The sequence below is a fragment of the Dama dama genome, chromosome 11 (assembly GCF_033118175.1).
Source record: "Dama dama isolate Ldn47 chromosome 11, ASM3311817v1, whole genome shotgun sequence".
NCBI lineage: Eukaryota > Metazoa > Chordata > Mammalia > Artiodactyla > Cervidae > Dama > Dama dama.
Window position 1 is genome coordinate 17,992,074 of NC_083691.1, and position 24,958 is coordinate 18,017,031.

General features: G+C 42.0%; 1 protein-coding gene across 11 annotated transcripts in view; it reads right to left on the bottom strand.

Annotated features, from left to right (window-relative positions):
- KIDINS220 (kinase D interacting substrate 220) overlaps nt 1-17,664 on the bottom strand; it is a 90,174-nt gene extending 72,510 nt beyond the window's left edge. For 3 of the 11 annotated variants that reach the window (XM_061154782.1, XM_061154774.1, XM_061154784.1), the window contains exons 1-6: nt 16,997-17,153; nt 16,021-16,116; nt 13,823-13,948; nt 11,392-11,535; nt 2,715-2,813; nt 1,466-1,564 (exon numbers count right to left, since the gene is read on the bottom strand). In XM_061154782.1, the coding sequence (XP_061010765.1) occupies nt 1,466-1,564; nt 2,715-2,813; nt 11,392-11,499 (306 nt within the window). In that variant the 5' untranslated portion in view covers nt 11,500-11,535; nt 13,823-13,948; nt 16,021-16,116; nt 16,997-17,153. Of the gene's footprint in view, nt 1-1,465; nt 1,565-2,714; nt 2,814-11,391; nt 11,536-13,822; nt 14,450-16,020; nt 16,117-16,536; nt 16,600-16,996; nt 17,154-17,645 lie in introns of those variants that run through there. The other 8 variants (XM_061154783.1, XM_061154781.1, XM_061154776.1 and 5 more) reach the window with 7 other exon arrangements.
- Between the last annotated feature and the right edge of the window lie 7,294 nt (nt 17,665-24,958).

Genomic DNA, 24,958 nt, shown 5'->3' on the forward strand with positions numbered 1-24,958 from the left:
TTCCAAGAGGGAGGATCACGGAAATAAGGCAGGGAAAATATAAGATGAACCAGAGCCTGAAGCATTTTGTAATGCAAGAAAGTGAAAGTAAAAGTCGCTTGGTCGGGTCTGATTCTTTGCGACACCAGACACTACAGTCCTTGGAATTCTTCAGGCCAGAATACTGGAGTAGCCTTTCCCTTCTCCAGGGGATCTTCCCAACCTAGGGATTGAACCCAGGTTTCCCACGTTGCAGGCGGATTCTTTATCACTGAGCCACAAGGGAAGTCCAAGAATACTGGAGTGGGTAACCTATCCCTTCTCCAGCAGATCTTCCCAACCCAGGAATCGAAACAGGGTCTCCTGCATTGCAGGCAGATTCTTTACCAACTGAGCTATCAGGGAAAGGAAATGCTAAAATATATATCTACACATAGATATTTATTGAGAGAGACAAAACTCTTCTTTAATTTCAATTACTAAATGTAATGGAATTATGAAAATAGAAAAATCACCTAATATTAATTCACCTGATAAACTGGTATGGTTCTTTTAATAAACTATTGGGAACTAGGTAATTCCATGAATTTCTCTTCTACTTTACATGCCAATAAGATAAGAACACTACCTTTTCCTCCTGCCTGTCAGGTATCCATCCTTTGCCTAGGTTACTGACATCATCACCTTCTCTCCCTAAACTTTTATAGCGATGTACTTCCATTTCTTTTCAGCAAAAGGAAGGATACAAATAGTTCTGTATCTTTCTATAAAAATAAGTATACCATTACTTCACTGAGTTTTGAGAGTAAGTATAATACTGTAGAACACTGTATAAATTATATTGTACGATATAATATTAAGTGAAAGGTGGTAGAATGCTGAAGTTTCTTAAAAATTCAGACCACCTGTACTTCATAAAGCATCATCAGCAAAGTAATACATGTTTTATCAAGGCAGTTCAACTTCAACATTTTGTAGAATAAGAAGCCTTCATGATCCTTTTCTTCACCTTTATGCTTTAGGCACATGCCAAGATCAAATAAGAGCTAAGATGATTAAGAATCAGATCTTGAGAAACTTGTAATGCGTACAGAGGGCATATCTGAACAGTTACATTTTTAAAATAAACTTATAAATATTATTCTGAATATCATAACTGTAAGCACTGAAAATATTTTCAAAACTATACTATGTCCCTCTTAAAGTTCTCCTTAAAGAAAACAATTCTCTCATTGATACATTATAAAGAGTAATGTGTTGTCTTAACAATATTTCAGAATTTTAAACTCTAAAATAAACAGAAAATGTGATTAAGAGTATTCTAAGGAGGTACATTATCTCACCAGGATTTTAAAGCACTCTTGATGGTCATTTCAATGCCTAACCCTAAAAACGTCATCTGACACACAAAAATACAAGACTTCACAAATATCTATTACCATTAATAAGACTCCAACTGATTAACAACTGTAAAGAGTATCCATACCATATCCCGGTGCTCCAAATTAGCCCCACATTTGAGCAGTTCTTCCACAATGTGCAGGTGCCCTTCTTTTGAGGCTGATATAAGCGCTGTCCAGTTATCCTTGAATATACAGACATAAATGTTATCATTTCAAAACAAAAAATAACATTCCAAAGTCAGGTAAATTTGAATTTACATACCAGAAGATCATACCAAATTGACATGATCTGACACATTCTAAGCTACTCTGAAATAACACTGAAGCATAAGCTCTGTTAAGAATTTATCTCGCTACCTATATGACTATAATGATGTAGAAATGGCTTCACGACTCTTGTGCAGTCTTTTCACTGGACTTTTAATCACTGTGTTTTTTAAAAAGGAGAAAAAATGAGTATCAAAACCTCAGAGCTAATCTGTGTGGCTACAACATTATAAATTGAAATTCAAAAGCCTTCAGTCAAATAAAAAAGCATATTTACAAACTATTAAACTAAAGCCATCCCATGTGATGTGCTCAGAAACAATGGGATAAAGGACTGGTCTCCTTTATTTTTTAAAGGCTGCAAGTATCCTATCCTTTTATTCACGTGTACTGTCATTTAATTCAAATGATCATTCAATTACAATCATCAATTTAGTATCATCACTTTGAATTATAAAGACAAACAGAAAAACAGATGTGGCTATGGGACCCTGAAAAATAATTCCGCAGAAGCAGAGAAGCAAGTCTCTCAAATAGTGATTTATCCTTTACAAATGGTATCAGAAGGGACCACATCTTTCTGACTTATCCTAGGTAATGATGTTTCTAATAAGAAGATACCATTATGGGGAGTTACTTAGCAGTATGACTCTTACATGGATATCTTCTAGGCAGGCATTTCATTTTGAGTGTGTGTATATGTGTGCATGCTTAGTCACTCAGTCGTGTCCAACTTCTTGCAACCCTATGGACTGTAGCCCACCTGGTTCCTCTGTCCATGGTATTTTTCAGGCAAGAATACTGGAGTGGCTACATGTGCTCCTTATTCAGTGAGTGCTATCTATACATAAAAAAATACACAAAGAGCTGAGACTTCTCAATGAAGGTAAAAATTTCTCTCCTGTAATAAATGCCCTTTTTAAAAAATCGAGTTAGCATATTACTGAGCAATGTTGATACACAGCAGAAATACAATCTGTAATTTATTGCTTCTGAAATCACTTCTTAAAACCAAGCAGCAAAGTTAAAGAAAAGAAAAAGGCAAATGAGTAAATCAATATATACCAAATCTTCCAGATTGCAATTAGCGCCATTCTTAATTAATTCTTTCACTATTTCCAGATTGCCTTGTTCAGCAGCTATCATCAATGGAGTCTGGCCACACTAGAGACAGAAGAGACACAGAGAACATCCAGGATGCTGCATGTTAGGTGACACACCAGTTAAATATACCACCCATACATTTCCATGACGTTCAGCTCTATTTACAGCACTTAATTTAGAAACACCTCTGAATTCAAGTTTTCAGTTTACTAATAATATGAAAGTCCAAGAGAAAATGCTTTTTTTTTTTTTTACAATAGCATTCATAATCTGTTTTGGGCACTGCAATTTTATTCAAAATAAGCAACATGTGTAATACTAGGCACTGAAAAGCAACTTCCACAATTTATACAATAATCTCAGAATATCTATGGCAACCAAATCCTCTAACAATACAGCTAGAATTTGATACACAATGTGGTTTTGCTGTGTGTATAAGATGTTTTTATCAGGACCAGAGGAAGAAAACTAAAACAGTAAAAACAATACAGGTGCTGCAATATCATGGAGTGTTCTGAAGCCTTCCCTTATAACCTAACTCACTAAAGTTCCTACTAGCTACAGCAGTGCTGTCCAGCCTGTCCCCAGAATGAGTCACGGCAGTAAGACACGGGCTCCAGCAGCCCTGAGACCATTGGGCAGGGCCTGGGCAGATGGATCCTGGGACAGGTTCCCTCCAGCTGTCAGCTTCGTCTATCCCAAGTCAGGGATGCATACGATCATTTTCTGTACATGCCATGACATGAAACAGACCAAAAGCTAATAGTGACAGTACTAAAGGTGCCAAAACATACCAACGTATAAAGAAAAAAATTACACCAAAACCTGAGTTCCATTTGATAGATTAAGCACCTATTTACTGAATGTATATCAATGTGCAGGAAAACATCAGTTATTTTTATTTTGTTGTTTTTTTCAGTTTTTCAGTTATTTTTTTTAAATGCTAATTTGACAATATCCCACTGCTTAAAATCCTTAATGGTTTCCTAGGCTCTTCTGGATAAGAACCGAAGTCCTTACATGGCCTGTGGTCCATGAAAATCTACCTTGAAACCTGTGCCAGGCCATTTCCTCCTCACACTTGTGCCCTCAAACTGTACGCAAGCTCTTTCCCATCTCTATATCCCTCTATCCCACCCAATTAACTATTTCCCACCTGGCATCTCTTGGGTCAAACACCAACTCCACAGGGAAGACTTGCTAACCCACTCTAATGTCGTGTACCATGCTAATCCTTGTTTGTACTTACACTTTTATTTGCATGATGAACAACTGTTATTTGTGTTTCCTCTAAAGGCCCTAAATTCCCCAAGGGTGGGAAGCATGCCTGTTTTGTTGAATACTGAAACTCCCCCGTAAGGCGCAGTGACTGCCACACAGGTGTTCACATATTTATTGAGTAAAAGAGTGAGCAAAGTCCAGAAGAATTTACAAATCTACTAATGGCAACATACGAACAAGCAAATAATCCTAGTAACAACACGTGCTACTGTAAGATATAAGTAAAGAGAAACACAAAGACTGAGTTAAGGTACACAAGTAAATCAAGTTACATACAGACACTCATATAATGATGGATGCTAAATTACATGTGGTAGTCACATGTCATTCAACCAGAGTCATTAGAGAATGAGACATTATGCATAAGTAGATTTTCCAGGTGAAAAGTTTATCCTTTAAATATATTTGATTACAACTTTATGATAACTGTTTTTTCTTAACGTAACGTGCACATTGCTACTTGTTAAACAGATTAACTTAACCATTATGTTTATGATTCTGAGTCATAACTACAGACATCAATCATTATACAAGGCTTGCCTCTGTCAGCGCTAATGTCTCTGACTTCCTTTCTACAGCATGTTTCTGTCTTCTAATCAACTGGGATAAAAAAATGAAATATCAAAGTCATTGGTATAATATATATATTAAAGCCAACTAGGTGAATCTATGTCCCTAAGGATATAGAATGACCTCTGTTCGTTTCCAAGGCAAACCATTCAATGTCACAGTAATCCAAGTCTATGCCCCGACCCATAACACTGAAGAAGCTGAAGTTGAACGGTTCTATGAAGACCTACAAGACCCTTTAGAACTAACACCCAAAAAAGATATCCTTTTCATTAGAGGGGACTGGAATGCAAAAGTAGGAAATCAAGAAACACCTGGAGTAACAGGCAAATTTGGCCTTGGAGTACAGAATTAAGCAGGGCAAAGGCTAAAAGAGTTTTGCCAAGAGAACGCACTGGTCATAGCAAACACCCTCTTCCAACAACACAAGAGAAGACTCTACACGTGGACATCACCAGATGGTCAACACCGAAATCAGACTGATTATATTTGCAGCCAAAGATGGAGAAGCTCTGTACAGCCAGCAAAAACAAGACCGGGAACTGACTATGGCTCAGATCATGAACTCCCTATTGCCAAATTCAGACTTAAATTGAAGAAGGTGGGGAAAACCACTAGACCATTCAGGTATGACCTAAATCAAAACCGTTATGATTATACAGTGGAAGTGAGAAATAGATTTAAGGGACTAGATCTGATAGACAGAGAGCCTGATGAACTACAGACGGAGGTTCGTGACACTGTACAGGAGACAGTGATCATGGCCATCCCCAAGAAAAAGAAATGCAAAAAGGCAAAATGGCTGTCTGAGAAGGCCTTACAAATAACTGTGAAAAGAAGAGAAGCGAAAAGCAAAGGAGAAAAGGAAAGATATCCCCATTTGAATGCAGAGTTCCAAAGAATAGCTAGGAGAGATAAGAAAGCTTTCCTCAGATCAATGCAAAGAAATAGAGAAAAACAGTAAAATGGGAAAGACTAGAGATCTCTTCAAGAAAATTAGAGATACCAAGGGAACATTTCATGCAAAGATGGGCTCAATAAAGGACTGAAATGGTATGGACCTAACAGAAGCAGAAGATATTAAGAAGAGGTGGCAAGAATACACAGAAGAACTACACAAAAAAGATCTTCACGATCCAGATAATCACGATGGTGTGATCACTCACCTAGAGCCAGACATCCTGGAATGTGAAGTCAAGTGGGCCTTAAAGAAGCATCACTACACACAAAGCTAGTGGATGTGATGGAATTCCAGTTGAGCTATTTCAAATCCTAAAAGATGATGCTGTGAAAGTACTGCATTAAATATGCCAACAAATTTGGATATCTCAGCAGTGGCCACAGGACTAGAAAAGGTCAGTTTTCATTCCAATCCCAAAGAAAGGCAATGCCAAAGAATGCTTAAACTACTGCACAATTGCACTCATCTCACACACTAGTAAAGCAATGTTCAAAATTCTCCAAGCCAGGCTTCAGCAATACATGAACTGTGAACTTCCAGATACTCAAGCTGGTTTTAGAAAAGGCAGAGGAACCAGAGATCAAATTGCTAACATCCACTGGATCATCGAAAAGGCAAGAGAGTTCCAGAAAAACATCTATCTCTGCTTTATTGACTATACCAAAGCCTTTGACTGTGTGGATCACAATAAACTGTGGAAAATTCTGAAAGAGATGGGAATACAAGACCACCTGACCTGCCTCTTGAGAAGCCTATATGCAAGTCAGGTAGCAACAATTAGAACTGGACATGGAACAACAGACTGGTTCCAAATAGGAAAAGGAGTACGTCAAGGCTGTATATTGTCACCCTGCTTATTTAACTTATATGCAGAGTACATCATGAGAAACGCTGGGCTGGAGGAAGCACAAGCTGGAATCAAGATTGCAGGGAGAAATATCAATAACCTCAGATATGCAGATGACACCACCCTTATGGCAGAAAGTGAAGAAGAACTAAAGAGCCTCTTGATGAAAGTGAAAGAGGAGAGTGAAAAAGTTGGCTTAAAGCTCAACATTCAGAAAACTAAGATCATGGCATCTGGTCCCATCACCTCATGGGAAATAGATGGGGAAACAGTGGCTGACTTTTTATTTTTCTGGGCTCCAGAATCACTGCAGATGGTGACTGCAGCCATGAAATTAAAAGACGCTTACTCCTTGGAAAGAAAGTTATGACCAACCTAGACAGCGTGTAAAAAAGCAGAGACATTACTTTGTCAACAAAGGTCTGTCTAGTCAAGGCTATGGTTTTTCCAGTGGTCATGTATGGAAGTGAGAGTTGGACTATAAACAAAGCTGAGCACCGAAGAATTGATGCTTTTGAACTGTGGTGTTGAAGACGATTCTTGAGAGTCCCTTGGACTGAATGGAGATCCAACCAGTCCATCCTAAAGGAGATCAGTCCTGGGTGTTCACTGGAAGGACTGATGCTGAAGCTGAAACTCCAGTACTTTGGTCACCTGATGCGAAAAGGTGACTCATTTGAAAAGACCCTGATGCTGGGAAAGATTGAGGGCAGGAGGAGAAGGGGATGACAGAAGATTATGGTGGGTTGGCATCACCAACTCAATGGACATGAGTCTGGGTAAACTCCAGGAGTTGGTGATAGTCAGGGAGGCCTGGTGTGCTGCAGTTCATGGGGTCGCAAAGAGTCAGACACAACTGAGTGACTGAACTGAAGGATATAGGACTTGCACATCAGTTTTCAAAACTGCAATTCCAAAGACTCGGGCGTTTTTTGTTCACCTTCTGTGGTCACAGGCACATTTCAGATAGTTTGCAAAGAAAGGTGCTTTTAGAGTATGAGGGAAAAAATTAATTAGATGTGTATTAAAAAACCATAATACAAAAAGAAAGTAGGTATAAACGTGATTAACTAGAAACAAGCTAAATAAGACTTGAACAGTCATAAATTTCTCTTGCAGAAACTACCATTTGTCTACCCAGTATCTAGAGCAACAGGATTTTGTTCAGGGTGGCAGTCTGCTCAGCGAAAAAAACCTATATTGTTCAGCCTTACTTGCAGTTGGAAACCATCCATGCTACCACTCTAGTGAGATCTCCTGGGAAAGCTTGGTAATTAGACCAACTCAGCTGCCCTGTGCCCTTTTCCTTCTTGCCTGATATGTGGACACAATGCTGCAGTTGTATCAAGACTGCTGATGGGAATAACTGGCACGCATAGCAGTGGCCAGAAGGGCAGAAGGAGCCTGGGAAGATATCCTGAGACCATTATACCAACTTCGGAATGACTCCTCCAGCTTGTCATTACATGAGAAAAGTAAGACCTTAATTTGATTAAGCCACTATTTGGGGAGTTGTTATACGCACTCAAAAGCAATCCTTAACCTTTTGTAGCTTCAATATCCAAATAAATAAGTGATTCTCAGGAAAGGCTGCCATAAGTTTTATTAATCTGAAAAGACATAATGATATTTACCTTGTACGTTATGCCTTATCACAAAACATATTTATTCTATTAGTTCTGGTTTAACCCATCTAGTAACTACAGTTGTAGAGACAGTGACTCAGAAACAAACAATCATGACAACTTGATTCTTTTACTTCAATGTGAATCACTAAAGGCCCCTTCCCTACCTAACCCGCCACACACATCTCAGCAAATCTCAAGTCTATTTCTTTCCCAAAAAATACAGGATCACATAACTCATAGAACCCCTACTCTACTGGTAAGAACCTCAAACCAAAACACACCAAAACAGAACACTGCCATGCCAACTGAAGTTCCCCACAGCAGGTACCATGCTTTATCTCACCTTCCTAGAAGCTACAATGCAAAAACATCTCCTATTCAGCATCTTTTTGGTCTTCCCAGTTCCTGGGTCGTCCCACTTGTATTCAGGTGTGCTGTGCTGTGCTGAGCCACTCAGTCATGTCCAGCTCTCTGCGACCCCATGGACTGTATGTAGCCCGCCAGGCTCCTCTGTCCATGGGGATTCTCCAGGCAAGAATGCTGGAGTGGGTTGCCATGCCCTCCTCTACGGCATCTTCCCAATCCAGGGATCGAACCCAGGTCTCCCACATTGCAGGAAGATTCTTTACTGTCTGAGCCACCTTACTGGACCTAAATAACTATTGCCTTTTAAAGCAGTGGCATTCTGAGGATAGCTACTTCTTCCAGTAACTATAGTGAAAATAAAACATTTTTAAATTCTCCTTTGAACTTTACTTCAGGGTCTCTACTTGTAAGCACATGACAAAATTCATCTCTTGAACTTAAGAGTCCCATTTCACTTTCTTCAACAGGAGAATAATGTTCAACCTCAACACTATACCCCTGTATCAAGAAGAGCTGATAGTGACTTTTTGCTCTTTTCAAAAATAACATTAAATTAAAGCCCTTCACTACTCTACAAAAGGCAAAGACCTGCCATCATTGACAATATTCAGAGGCCAAGAATTTTATTTAGTTTACAAATAAAGCAGAAAGGAAAGAAGGGAGAAAACTGGTATTTACTAATTGCAACCGATTATATGCTAAGGATGGCAAGAGGCAATTTCCCCCACATTATTTTCTTTTATTGATAACATTTAAGAAACCTTTAGAAAACTGAAAACCAAACACATTAAATGAGGTAATTAAGTACTTCACTTTTTTAAGGAAAGAAAGTCTAAGCAACTCTTTAGAATTCAATAAAAATTAAATTTTATCAGAAGCAGAAGCAGCAAAATGCTAAAAAAAAAAAAAAAAAAAAAGGCCTTGAAAAAGTTACTCTCTCTATAACCTTCACAGTGAGCCATAATTTAACAATGCCAGGTTGTTTCAAAGTATTATTTTAAAACTCCAATTTTAACTGACATAATACTAAACTAGAGGTAAATATCATTAAAACTCCTTGAATGCCACTGCATGCCTGATAACATTTTAAGTTTTTTACCAAATACACTTCATTCTTTGTGTGAATAAGATCAATATAATTTTGTGCTTATTGTGTATTATTTTTCTCCTTCCAAGTGAAGCTATTTTCTCAATATTCCCAAAGAAAGTATCTAAGAAGTAAAGCTTAATCTTTTTAAACTGTCATTTTATTACTCCAAATATACTAATGCCAATAGAATGACTACTTCAATAAGCAGCTCTTTTAAAACAGTGAACAATCTCCAATTATAAACTTTATCTCATTTATGTGTAACAACTGTTAACTATTCATAATCATAGAAAGGAATAATGATGTAAACTAACCAAAATACAGTTTGTGCAATATACAAACATTGAAAATATAGACATCATCATTAGATGAACTTATTCTGAAGACTCAAAGGAAGACAAAAGGGCATAAACAAATCATAGCCTGTTTGATGTTAAGACAAAACAGCATTCAATGTGGATTTCACCAGGAAATATGTTCAGGCGGAATCTGAGAGATTAAGTCGTGTATTTGTAAGTTGAGATAAATAAGTATAATTCTTTACAGAACTGCTATGCAAATTAAATGAGCTAAGTATACAGAACCATTACCATATTTACATAAATACTGAATAAAATATGAGTTATCATAATTGTATTGCTCTAATAAAATTTTTATACCATTTTTCAATGACAGCTAATATTTAAAAAAATTAGGTAGTCAATAATAATAATAATGTAATAACTGTTGATTCAGTAGCTTTGAAAACATTTATAATATTTGCATACCCATGTTCATGCAGCACTATCCACAAGAGCCAAGAAAAGCAAACAACCTGAATGTCTACCAGTGGATAAATGTATAAACACAACATGGTATCTACATATGAAAGTCGCTCAGTCATGTCCAACTCTTTGCAACCCCACAGACTATACAGTTCATGGAATTCTCCAGGCCAGACTATTGGAATGGGTAGCCCTTCCCTTCTCCAGAGGATCTTCCCAACCAAGGGATCGAACCCAGGTCTTCCACACTGCAGGCAGGATTCTTTACAAAATGAGCTATCAGGGAAGCCCTTCTACATATAATCGAATAGTATTCAGCTTTAATATGGAAGGAAATCATGTCACATGCTCCAACACGGATCAACCAACATGTCATTTAGGATGTTATACTACATGAAATAAGTGAAAGTCACTCAGTCGTGTCCAACTCTTTGCAACTCCATGAATCACAGCACACCAGGCCTCCCTAGTTTATTAGTCCCTAAAATGTTGCAGCTCAGCTGTTCATGATAAAATTACCATTTATCTGCTAGGATTGTTGAATAGAAATATCTAATACAAGTTAATGAAAACAATAAATATTTACTCCCCAATCTTAGTAAACAGAACACACAACCTATTTAGCTGTCTCTTAAAGATGCAGGCCTTTAAAATCCCAAGGTGTGTATAATAAACAACTAAGGAAAACAGCTGAGGCTCCAATAAAGAAAATATTTCAAAAAGCCCTAATAGTTTCTGGTTAATCTGTTTTTTCTCGTTCATCTTTTATAAAAAGATTGGGATTAGAAGCCCCTCTAAAGTTTTCTAGAAATACTTCTGATTTCGGTAATAATTTTTGAATCATTCTTGAATAGTGATTATTCTATCTGGAAAAAAAAGTCAACCACAATTCTCAATCATAAATCTAAATCATTAATTCAATGTTCAGTCATTTATAGAAGTTCAGGTATATTTCAAAGGTACAGAATTCAAAGTACTTTTAACTGTGAGAAGTTATGTCAATATTACTGAGGGTGAGAACTATTTATTTCTTACTTACCATTACCCTTTTGGCACAGTGCCTTACACTTACTTAGTAGGTAGTCCACAAACATTTGTAAAAAGAATTAAACTTTAGAAACTTGGTCTTACCTCATTTCTCTCATCAACATCTTTGCATTTCTCAAGAAGAGCTTTCAAAGCAGGAATGTTTTCTTCTTCTACATAATTTATTACACTCTGTGATATTAGAACTGACATTTTCACAGAAAGCTATAGTTTTCTTTACTCCAATACCTGTTAAAGCAGATTAGACAAAATACATGTAATTTTGGATTGGGGAAAAAAAGATACTACTAACTACATCTTTCCTAACCTTAGGCTTGTACAAACACACCTCCACTGGCAGGAGTGAAAACAAAGCCCCGAAGCTCAGCTGTCAAAATGTCCAACCCCCTCTTCCCAAGACTCAAACTCATCTCACTCTTAACTCACTATTGTTCTTCAGTCACTAAGCTGTGTCCAACTCTGCAACTCCATGAACTGCAGCACACCAGGCTTCCCTGCCTTAACTCATCCACACCCCCAAACTCCAGATCCATCCCCCAAACCCACCCCTCATCACCCACAAACAAGAGAAAGCACTCCACTGTTCCCCCTGCTATGTAACCCCAATCAGTCAATGGCCACTCCAGCTCCATCCTTCTAAGGCCAAAACCTTGGAATTATGAATGACTCATCACCTCCTCTTATACTCTACATTCAATCTACGAGCAAACTTTTCAGTTCTACTTATAAAATATATTTCACATCTGATTCCTACTCACCACCTCCATCTCAACCACCCTGGCCCAGCCACTGTGACCTCTCACCTAGATCCCAACTGCTCTCCCTACCTCCCTTTTGCCTTTCTGATGGTCTGTCCTCCACAAGGCAACCACAGATATCTTTTGAAAATGTAAGCTGGGCCAGAGCTTCTTAAATCATTATACTCATCAGAATCACCTGAAGAGTGTGTGAAACAGATGCCTGGGCCCTTCCCTGGGAGATTCTGATAAGTAGGTCCAGGTACAGCCCTGGCACCTTTAACAAGCTCCCAGGTGATGCTACCACTGTGGTTGCTGACTGAAGAACCACACCTTGAGCAGTACTGAGTCAGATTGCATCCTTCCTTGCTCAAAGTCCTCCAGTGGCTTCCCAGAGTCCTCAAGGTAAAAATCGAATGTTTGACCTTGGCCTAGATGACTGTAAGTGACAGGGTGTTAACACTGCTGACCTCATCTCCTACCCCTCTCCCTCACCACATCACTGCTTGAACATGCCAAGCACTGTGCCATGTCCAGGCCTCTGGCGAGCTTTTCTGTCTAAATTCCTCCTCCACCAGACCTGCACACATAGGCCTCTCCCACATGAAATTAATATGAATTTAATTACAGAGACCATGTGCACCCTAACTTTTAATTTTACACCTGGTGAATCTGGTTAATGCATAGAAGAGAGTTCTTTGTACTTTTTGCAATTACTTTGTAAACACACACACATATATGTCTGACAAAGTCCTTATTTGGATCAAATATTTTTTTTCAGCACAAAATCCCACAAGACTACAATGAGTAAAGAAAAGTAGTAACAGACACTGACCAATTATTTAAAAAATTGAAAATCTTAGATTTCCAAATCTTGTTACCTCTCTCCCCAATCCATTATGTGGATTATATGTATGTCACCTTAAGACATATAAAACTTAACAGTCATCAATCATAGATAGTGACTTAGATTAAGACATAGATTCCTTCAGACTAAGATTAAGTAGAAAATGGTAATAAAATTTTTTATAAAACCAACTTAGAAATTGAAGCTGCACGCCTTAAGCTACCAGATACTCTTTAAACAAATCTAGTATGGAAAAATGATCTTTGTTATATAATTCCGAGAAAATGCATGCAATTCTACACTGCTGTAATTGAGTAACAGTCCGATCTAACAGTAGTCTGCTGAAAGGGTATGATCTGCAAAGCACTGGGCTTCAGGTTATCACTGGTAAGTTGAACAATACACTATTTCTGCCCTGCAGAGTCTCGGCGCTCTTTAAAGTACTGGAGGAGAAAAGGGGTACTGGGGTAAGAAACAGCCAAAATAAAATTGGTAAAATATTGATAACTGTTGGCTGGACTTGGGGGATGGGTACATGAGGGTTCATTAGGTCAGGGGTCCCTCACCCCCATACTGGGGCCTGTTGGGAACCAGGCCGCACAGCAGGAGGTGAGCAAAGGAAGCTTCATCTGTACTTGAGGCCACTCCCCAGCACTGGTATTACCATTTGAGCTCCACCTCCTGTCGGATCAGGGGCAGCATCAGATCCTCACAGGAGCATGAACCCTATTGCGAACCATGCTCACGAGGGATCTAGGTTGTGGGCTCCCTGTGAGAGTCATCCCGAAACCCGTTCCCCACCCCTAGGTCTGTGGAAAATCTGTCTTCCATGAAACTGGTCCCTGGTGCCAAAAAGGTTGGGGAGCGCTACATTAGATACTGCTCTGCTTTGTGTATTGGGGAGGGGGGCGGATATTAGGGCACACCTTACATATCGTTGAACATCACATGCCTGAAATCTGGCAATCTCTGCATTCATCCACCCGTCGCTTCTTTACTGTTAAATTTCTTAATGGAAGCAACTTCACAAGTCTCACCTTCACAAATTCAGAAGTACCTAAAACAGTTTCTTGTGCATATTAAAAGAACTGATAAATGTTGTCTGAACTGAATTTGATCAAGTCACATCACATTTTATTAACTGAACAGGACAAAACCATCTGCCACAGCTGACAATTATAAAATGACTCCCATCAGCCAGACTTCTAACAAATCAAGAGTTTGATTGCAAGTGTGCCCATAAATCAGATGATGTTCTTGGAAGGGCCCCATCCCTCCCTCAGAGGTTTCTTTCAGCTCTGCTTTCCCTCTTAAATGAATCCTTAAAACAGGTTCTAGTCTCACCCATCTAAAATACACGCTATTCTCACCTATCTCAAAACAGACACACACACCCCCATTCTTCACGAGAGCACACACACACACACACACACACCCATTCTCCATATGAGAGCATCCTCAGCTCTTGTCACTCAGAGATTACCTGTCAGCTTCAAACCATTCTCCCCTTCACCTTTAGAAGACCAGGATCTTCCCCTCATCCAGACAAACTCGTTTGCCCAACTCATCCCACCACCCCCACCGCCCAGAGACAGCCTAGAGGTCTCAATTTCAAAGTCCCTTCCCCCAGGGAGGTCTCCCTGACCACCCACCCTCCTCCCAGACCAGCTTAGGGCCTGCTCGCTCCTTCCTTTCTCTACTACCATCAGCCATATCCAGGAATGAGCATATGAGGACATGTGACTGTTCAAAAAGATAAGCTTAGCCAATCAGATTCCTCTCTCTAAACCTGGAAATTAGAAACCAGATACCCAGTCATTACAGGCCAAGAACAAAATGTTACAGTTTTGAGGCAGCCAGGCAGCAGAGAGAGGACTCAACAGATATGAATGGAGAAAAAGACTTCTCCAGAGAAAACAAATGAGGCCCCTGAGAGAGCTACAGAAGGTGGGAGCTGCTTTAGATCCCAATTTCTTGCTGATTCTCAGTCAGTCCTATAAACTACCTTTTCCCTAAGGTAAAAGAGTAAATCATTGTTCCCTGCCTTCTAAACAGCCCTAACACACTAACAGAGAAGGTGACAAAGAACTTGAGCAAAAGCAGGGAAGAAGAGGATGGACACGCACATGATCCCAGGAAAAGCTTCCCCCAGTACTGTGTGCCTTCCAGAATCAGAACCCTGGAGACAGTCAGTCAGGGAACCACCAAAACAGCCTATGGGAGAGGGGAAAGGCGCTAGGGATGGAGAAGAAATGAGAGACAGGAACTTGATCAGGATAAAATCCCCCATACTGGACCCTTCGACCTACTGAAATATCTAGAACAAAGATTCTGGATGTAGAAATTTTAAAAATTATGTGATCTGAAATGAAAGACCAGGTCAAAGATGACTAGATACCAAACACCGGTGATGGGAAGATGGCGGTCCCATTAAAAAATAAAGCAAAGTCAGGAGAAAGTTTCAGGACTTTCCTCTGCTTGGTTACTGCCCCCGCCTTCCCCACCACCCTCGCTAGGTAAACAAGACCAGGCTGAATGTGAGGTGCTCCAAAAAACCTCAGTTGGAGAATCCACCCAGGATTAGGAAAAACAAATCTGGAAATCACTCAGAGTGTAAAACAAAGGTTCTCAAACTTGTATGCAAAGTTGCTGGGGAAGCTTGCCAATATACATATTCCTTCGGCTTTTCCCCTGGTAGATCTGGGGCCCAGAAACTGACATTTTAACAAGCACCGCAAAATAATTCTGATGAAGGTTTCCATGCTGGTAAAGCTAGAGAACAAAGAACACAACCTTGCCACCGCACTTCTCAACCTTGGCTCTGCATCAGATCTCCTCAGGCGCTTTAAAAAAAATTTAGACGTCTCAACCTCACTGTTGTCCAAGTTGAGGGAGTAACAAAACGCATTAAAATTACCCGTCGGAAGGTGGAGATGGGGGGGTGGGAATCCTGAGCCACACCCCAGGTCTGCTGAATGGGAATTCTGAGGGTAAGGCTGAGAAAGCCACATTTTTAACCGGTGCCCCTAGCGGCTACCAAAGACGGCTCCATAGTTTTTTAAAAAGAGGTTTAAATAATAATAGGTTTAAACCTTTCTATATGTCAAAACAATCTGAAAGAAAACTAACCGAACGTCAGTGGCTGACAAAGAAGTCGCTTCGCTGTAAAGAAATCATGGAAGCATCGTAATCAATGGCTCGCTGATACTTAGCTGAAATAACGGGCTGCAGTGGACAATGGAGTAATGGAGCCTGGTGAGAAAACAAAAAGCGAGAAAACCCAACCACCACGCCCTTGGAAAGCCCAGGGAAAGGAACCTGGGACGCCTGCCTTCGTGCCACCGGCCAAGGTGGTTCTGGAGGTGGTGGTGGGTGTGCCTGCGGCTGCCCCGTAAAAAACAAACGAACCAAAAAAAAAAAAACAACCCACCGGTGTCACACACATCCCCCATCGCAGCCCCAAAAGAGGCTGACCACCTGGGACAGCAAGTCCGAGACCGTCCTAGGGCCCCCGGCAGGCGCGGACCCGCCCCAAGAGCCAGGCCCCGGGTCGTCGCCCGCCCCCTACCTTCCCGAACCCAGCCGCGCGCCCTGCGTCGCCCCCTCCTCACCCGCCCACGCTTCCTTCCCCACACCCGGCCTCACCCTTCCTCAGCAGGCCTTCGCTCCCTCCCCGCCCGGCCGCCGCCGACTCTCCCCGCTCGACGACAACCCCCTACAAGCGCGCGCGCACGCACGCACACACACACACACACACACACACACACACACACACACACACACCCCGCCCCTACACACACACACACACACACACACCCCGCCCCTACACACACACACACACACACACACCCCGCCCCTACACACACACACACACACCCCGCCCCTACACACACACACACACCCCGCCCCTACACACACACACACACACACACACACCCCGCCCCTACACACACACACACACACACACACACACACCCCGCCCCTACACACACACACACACACACCCCGCCCCTACACACACACACACACACCCCGCCCCTACACACACACACACACACACACACACACACACACCCCGCCCCTCCCCGCGGACCACCACACTGACCGTCTCACAACCTGGCCCCAAAACAGCGCCCACCGCTGAGGCGGAAAGGAGCCGCTTTGCCGCAGGTGCTGTCAGAAGACTAGAAAGGGGGTGACAGGGGCTTTCGGCGCGTTCCCCGCACCACACCCGGCAGCCATTTTCAAGTTATCGCCCAGAACTGACAGATCACGTGACGCTGGGCTGCGGGGCGGGTTGACGGGTGGCCACGCCCCCTGCCGGCCGACCCGGGAGCCCGAAGGAGGCGGGGCTGCGGGCGCAGGAGAGGCTAGCGGCCCTCTGCACCTTCCCTCCAACCTCGATATTTCGATGTATTTTGGCAAGCTCCCCAGACAGTATATAACGCATCGTCACCGTCATTCTTCATATTCTGGTGAGTTTATTATCCCTGCTCACCATTATCATCAAAGCTTATGCAGAGAAATAAACCGCAATCTTTAACTTCAAAACATATTGCCGGTGGAGGCCGGCTGAAATCCCTCCCAAACCCAGAGCCGCTGCGGGGTCTGTAATCCTGACGCCCAGAGCCACCGCCTGCTGGCTTTCTCATTTCCCCCCTCTACAGTACCGCAGCCCAGCCTCGCCCCGGCCTCCCCACAAGGGACCTCTGAACTGCCTGCGGCCAAACGAGATTGACAGCTTTTCCACTCACAGTTTCCTTGACCACTGCCTCCTGGAATGTTCCCTTCCCTGGGCTTCTGTGACTTTGATTCTCCTAATTTCTCTCGCATTTCGCCTCCATCAAATTGGTTGATTGTTTCCAGAGTTTAAAGCTCAGCGCTGGAATCGTCAGCCTCTGACCTGGTGTGATTCTCTGGTGTGATTCTCTGGTGTGATCCCTGGTGTACTGACGCTGGCGGGGGACCTGGACAGGAATTGGGAAGATACACACTCCCTCCTCTGCCCCTCCCTGATGTCACCCAGTCAGCCCACTGCCTGACCATAGCCACTTTCAGCACCGCTGATCTGCTTAAAGGCTTCAGAAGCTCCCCAGCAAGACTGTATCAAAAGCCCCCAATTACTCTCCCCTGCCTCTGCTGGCGCCCCACTGTTTCCCCAGGAGACTGGGGATCATGTCACTTGGATTAAACTTCTCTGCAGCCTTCAGTTTCCATAGACCAAATTCCCGAATAGAACTTAACACATGAGGCTTCCCTGGAGCTGGCCCCTGCCAGACATCTTGCCATCCTACTGTCCACCACTCTCCCCTGCCCTCATCCCAGGCTGGCCAGTTCAGTTCCTGGAACATGAGGCCACACTAGGTCTCATCTCCACTGTTTCCAGAGTGCTGTTCTCTCTCCACCTCTTGTCCAGCAGAGTCCGACAGAGGAATTCTTTTTTGTCCTTAAGGAGGCGGTCCTCTCTTGTGTAGCTTTCTGTGTGACCTCAAAAAGAGTTCATCATCCATCTTCTGTATTAACTTCTTAGTCTACAGTCCTGGGGCACAGGAGGTACTAGAAAGTACGTGTTAAAGCATGTTTAGCCTGTCTCTCCCCTACTATAAGTTCACTCCATCTTTATTCCACACCAGTTTCCCTCACCTGGTTTAGAGGAGTGAGTGGCCTAGGCAAGCCTTCAAGGAAGAAAAAGCACAATTTAAGACTCTAACACACACTTTTGGGTGCCGTCTCATGGTCCCAGGTATCCACACCTGATGTCGGACTGGATGTTGGCTCTTTGTTGGCTTTCTCCATAAGTTGTCAGATTGATTCATTAGGAGATGATTTTCAATAATGCCCAAACTTGGCACATCAGAATCATCCTTAGTTCATTTTTTAAAAAATCAAAACTTGACTCTTGCTGGAGATTTTTTAAATATCTCTGTAGCTGATCCCAATGAAACACTGTTCTCAAGCTTCGATTTTGTCCCAGTGTGTCCAAATAAGTGATTTCAAATGTTAATGTCCTTTTTCAATGTCAAACAATCTTTTGAGGACCTGCACAGGAGAGCAGGCGGCCTTTTAGTAGGACTGTTAGTGAGAGCAACAGGGGAACTAGAATCTGTGGTTTCATAGGGATCTATGGCCCCAGTATGGGAGCTGGGGCTTTCACTATAATGAACCATCTGAAAAATCAGTAAGGCATTTGACCGGCTTTCTTTTGTTGTTATTGTTGTTGTGTTGTTCTTTTTTTAATATATTTTAATGAGTGCATTTCAATATTATGGTGTCTTTTGTTGTTGTTGTTCAGTCACTCAGTTGTGTCCGACTCTTTTGCAACCCCATGGACTGTAGCATGCCAGGTTTCCCTGTCCTTCACCATCTCCCGGAGCTTACTCAAACGCATGTCCATCCAATCCGTGATGCCATCGAACCATCTCATCCTCTGTCGTCCCCTTCTCTGCCTTCAGTCTTTCCCAGCATCAGGGTCTTTTCTGATGAGTTGGCTCTTGGCATCACGTAGCCAAAGTATTGGAGCTTCAGCTTCAGCATCAGTCCTTCCAATGAATATTCAGGGCTGATTTCCTTCAGGATTGACTGGTTTGATCTTGCAGTCCAAGGGACTCACAAGAGTCTTCTCCAACACCACGGTTCAAAAGCATCAATTCTTCGGCAGTCAGCTTTCTTTATAGTCTAACTCTCACATCCATACATGACTACTGGAAAAACCATAACTTTGACTCTATGTACATTTGTTGGCAAAGTATTTGGTGTCTTTTGTAATCATATTTATTTTATTAATCTAAATATATTGTGAGAAGAGAATCATAGGTCTTACCTGTCTGCCAAAAAGAACTATAACGCAAAAAATAGTTAAGAATCCCTGAGCAACAATATTAAAAATGAGATGAGACTCTAGACTTCCTGACACCATCCAAGATACCATGCACGAAAGGCTCCACTCTCATCTCTCAATGGCTAAATTTGTTTCCAGCATTCCCAGTATCGGGAAAATCCAGGTTGCTGTGCTTCTAAGAACGTTGTCTATACATTAAGCCTTGCCTTTGAGTTTTTTGACATTCTGAGCTACTCTTGAGCACAGATTGGCTCTTCCCTGGGGATTTTAACAGGCTTTCTGGATGAGTTTGTGGAACCAAAGGCAAAATGTGGATTATCTATCAGCAGGTGGACACTAACAGGTCTCCGTGAGGTGTGTGGGCTGGGAAATGATGCCTCGGGGACACAGGGATCTCGAGTCCCTGAGCACTCCCCCTATGGAACATCTTTTTGAGAAGAACTGCCCCCATGACCTCACCTTCCAGCCTCCCTCACCACTGCCACCCCCAACCCCTTCACCCTGTAATCTGTCACTCCAGCAGCACCCCCTGGTTGGTGAACCAGCTGCTCCACAGCAAGCCCAGGGGGCTGGCTTTAGGCCGACTCCTGCCCTCCAGGTATGAACCACGGGGAGTGGCACTGAACCAGTACAACCAAGGCACCAATCTTGGGGACAACTGGAATACAATGGTAGGTGAGAGGGTGAGGTGGGACAGGATGTGGTGGTTCTCCAGCTTAGGCTGTCCCAAGCACCACACCACCACAGATCGGGGCTTGTCAGTCAAGATCTTTGCAAACCACAATCTAGAAGTGGGACATTCCTTCTCAGACACTGACAAGACAACTGCCCATGCTGCCCAAACCCCCTCCCTGCCTCTTCCTGCCAGGTAAAAATCCTGAAGGTACTCAGTGTACAAATCGTCCTTTTAGGAACATTTTCAAATCAGTCCAGTTGACAGCCTGGAAAGAAGCTACTAGAAACAGGCTTTCCTTTAGTGAACATTTGAGTGGAGGAGGAGGGTGGAGTGCAAGGATGGCAGGAAAGTGGAGGAACCCTGGAGGGAGAATGGGTTTATGCACTAGGGTCCCCCTTCCATGGGCTTCCCAGGTGGCGCTAGTGGTAAAAAAAAAAAAAAAAGAAAAGAAAAAAAAAAAAAAAAAAACCTGCCAATGCAGGAGACATGGGTTCAATCCCTGGGTTGGGAAGATCCCATGAAGGAGGACATGGCAACCTGTCGCCCTAAAGGTACAGGAGCAAGCAAAGAGAATGAAAACAGAACACGAAATCTAGTGCAACGGGTCAGGGGACCTGCAGCCTCTATTGGACTGAGGTGCAGAGTCCACTCTGATTCCAGCTTTTAGTCCTAATTGCAGACTACAAAACTTTCTTTGATCTATCTTTCCCAAGACAATACATTGACATAGTCCAGATCTCCTTGTTTTTACCCCAGGCCATTTCCTTCTGGGATAGTCTCAGAAACAATCAGCAAGTGCATAGGCAGTGTTCATATCTAATGCCAACCTGACCTGGTGTTCCAAGGTCCATGCTTTCATGATCCCAGTCATACTCCCTTCTGGGTCTGGCCTTAGGGTCTACAACAAGGCTATTATTCTAGGAAAAACATGAAAAATAATCATGAACACAGTTTCTTGATATATGCTGTTTTTCCAGGTGCTATTTCTATGGAATTTCTCAAGGTTGTGAAAGTACATTATTAGGAATTCCCACTCTAGCAACCCACTCCAGTATCCTGCCTAGAGAATCTCATGGACAGAGGAGCCTGGCGGGCTATAGTCCATAGCGTTGCTTCAAAGAGTCGAACTTGACTGAAGAGATTTAGCATGCACGTATGCCTCCCCTCTATGCCAAGACTAAACTGGGGAAGGGAGAAACCTTATATTCAGGGATTTTAGTAACAGTCCAGATTAGGCATTTCATTACTAAAATAAGGATTTGTAATGACCAAATGTGATTAGGTGATATTCAATGCTCCAAGACTGAGGAGAAAAGATTATGAGAATTATAAGACCAATTAGAAATGTTGTCCAGGAAACAAGTAGACAGGGAGCATTTACAGGAGCTGTCCTCAGGAAAAATAAAGTGATTTTAAAAAAAATTTTTGTAATTCCCTTTTTTATTGGAGCATAGTTGATTTACAATGTTGTGTTAGTTTGTGCTCTATAGCAAAGTGATCCAGTTATACATGTATATACATTCTTTTAAATATTCTTTTCCATTATGGTTTATCATAGGATACTGGTAAAGTTCTCTGTGCTCTACAGTAGGACCTTGCTGTTTAAAGTTGCTTTTTAAGTCCACTGTAGCCCATTCTTCTCCATTTACATAGTGGTTACATTTAGTAAATTTTATCTATTGTGATAATAAATATTTTCTCACTTCTGCCAAATGCCGTTAACTCCTTTCATATTTGTGGACTCAAAGCCTCATCTTGTGATGATATGACAGTTGTAAAAATAGAACTGAAATTCTTTCTCCTCAGTTTTGTTTCAAATGGATCACTCTCTCCATTGGTCTTTTTGGGGTTTATGCAGCTCGCCTAGATCTTTCTGGCAAAGGCACCCTAAGGGTTTCTTGCTTCAGAATCACTCAAATTGGGCTTCCCTGGTGGCTCAGAATCACTCAAATCACCTCAAGGCTCTGGCTTTCCTACTTGCCATGTGATATTATGGAGAGGGAAGAACATGAGTTAGCTTTCAATTCCTTACCACTCTTCCCATCAAGGCTGTAATTTTAATCACACTTTCATCTGTTTTAACAGGATCAGCATATTGAGATAATGACTTCAGCAGTCCAGTCTTTTCACATGGCTTCAATTTCATTGTACATCAGATTTTCCACAGAAATCTTAAGATGTTTCACATACCACCTTGCTTTAAAAAAAATGTTTTTCTTTGACTAAAAAAAGAATATGTGTTCATTATAAAGTATTTGAAAAATACAGAAACATTTGAAGAAGCGATCTCCCTTAACTTACCACTCAGAATTCCCTGACTTCTAAAAAAGAGATATGAAACAGAAAGGCCAAGGAAATCTAAATAAAGTGTGGACTTTATTTAACATTGGTTTATTATTGTGGCTAATGTGAGATGATAACCATTGGGAAGCATGTGGAGTGCATGGAAATGCTATACTATCTTTACCACATTTTCTGTAAATCTAAGAGTATTCTAAAAAACTTAGTGTATGTATATAAAGTATTTGGTATATGCTTAGTCACTCAGTCGTGTCCAATTCTTTGCAACCCCATGGACTATAACCTGCCAAGCTCCTCTGTCCAAGGGATTCTCCAGGCAAGAATACTGGAGTGGGTTGCTGTGCCCTTCTCCCCCTGGGGATCTTCCTCACCCAGGGATCAAACCTGGGTCTCCTGAATTGCAGGCAGATTCTTTACCAACAGAGTCATCAGGGAAGTCCCAAAGTATTTGGTATACACATATATAAAATAAAATTTTTATTTGAGAACATATTTTTGCATTTTTATTCTTTGCTGGATCACACAACATAGATTTCATTAGAATCTCTGTGCTTTAAGGACAGAAGCCTGTAGCAGTCAACAGGGCTGAAGCCGCAGTAGTAAGCATTACTACAAACTAATTACAGAGCAGAGAGTCTATGCAGGTTAAGGGAGGAGTTAGGTTGCATGTGCATGCTCAGTTGTGTCCGACTCTCTGCAACCACATGCACTGTAGCCTGCCAGGCTCCTCTATCCGTGGGATTCTCCAGGTAAGAATATTGGAGTGGGTTGCCATTTCCTCCTCCAGGGGATCTTCCCTACCCAGGAGTCAAACCGGTGTCTCTTGCATCTCCTGCATTGCAGGTGGATTCTTTACCACGAGCGCCACCTGGAGGAGTAAGGACGTGAGTTAAGATCACTGGATCGAAGTATGCGTTGTGGTGTCAAAGCGTTGATGGGGTCTGTCTACTAAAGGGAGTGAGACAGAGAGTGGGAGGTGGTTGGGAGTGAAAGGCAGGAAATGGAGACTGTTGATGATAACAAGATCTAATGCACACCTACAGGGGATCTGAGTAGAATGGAGGCTGGATCATGGGAGGACAGCTGGGCAGGCAACCGGGAGGCCAGAGGGTTGGCAGGCTCTTCTCCAAGGATATTGACATCATCAATGGTCTTGTGTTGGAGAATGACAATAACCAGGCTTTAATCTTTTCTAGTGGGGAGTGACCAGGGAAGTCTGTTGATGGTGGCAGCAAGGTAGGATGACATGAGCTTCTAAACTCTGGTATTTTAGGAAGAAAACAGGGGTGATTGTTTACATATGCCAATGAGGAGGGAAAGTACCCATCCTACCTCCAGGCCCAGTGATGAGCAAGGGAAACCAGCTACCATTTGTGAAGTCTGCAAGGGAAGTCAAGGCCTGGGTTTTCATTAGCACAAAAGGTGGAGGAAAGAGTTTGAGGAAACAGAGGCTATTTTACCAACAATGTGCCGTGAATCCCAAGGTAGTGGCAGGTTGGGGATAGAGTTGGTGGTGGACTGTACAGAGCTGTAGGGGGATAGCTAGGTTTTCCATTTTAAATACTGATGAAAATAGAGATGACCAGGCAAACATAAACACATTCAAATGCTATGACTCTGGATGTAAAAGACACTTCCATGCACTCACCATGGCAGCATGAAGCTCAAATTGTTTAGCCATCCACAGAGGAAGTTGCACCAAAAGCACCACCATGATATACTAAAAATATTTACTAAGTTGTGGCTTATGGGTCCAAATTCCTAGTGGAATAAAATGTCAGGGGCACATGATTGTTGGCATAAAATTCCATAGTTCTTCACTGTTAGTCAGCTTCTTCCTTAGCAAACTGATTCAGAGAGTCAGATGACAGTCATCTGGGTGGTTTCCTTATATTGGATCTGTCTTGAATCATTCCATTGTCTATTTATCTGTTCTTGATGAAAGTTGATACAAGTTTTAATACATTTTATCTATATATGGCCTGATGTGTCCTTGAAATAAAATCACTTTCAGGGAAATACTGGGCATCCAGTATAAAGCCAGAGAAGCAGATGTGACCTACTCTCTTACTGTTTCACATACATTTATAAATGAACCTGACAACAGATTTTCTAGTTTTTACAGAGTGCAGGAGAGTTCAGTGAGCATGTGGCTTATTTAGGGCTTCCCCGGTGGCTCAGTGGTAAAAATATCTGACTGCAATGCAGGAGAGGCAGGAGATGTGGGTTCGATCCCTGAATTGGGAAGATCC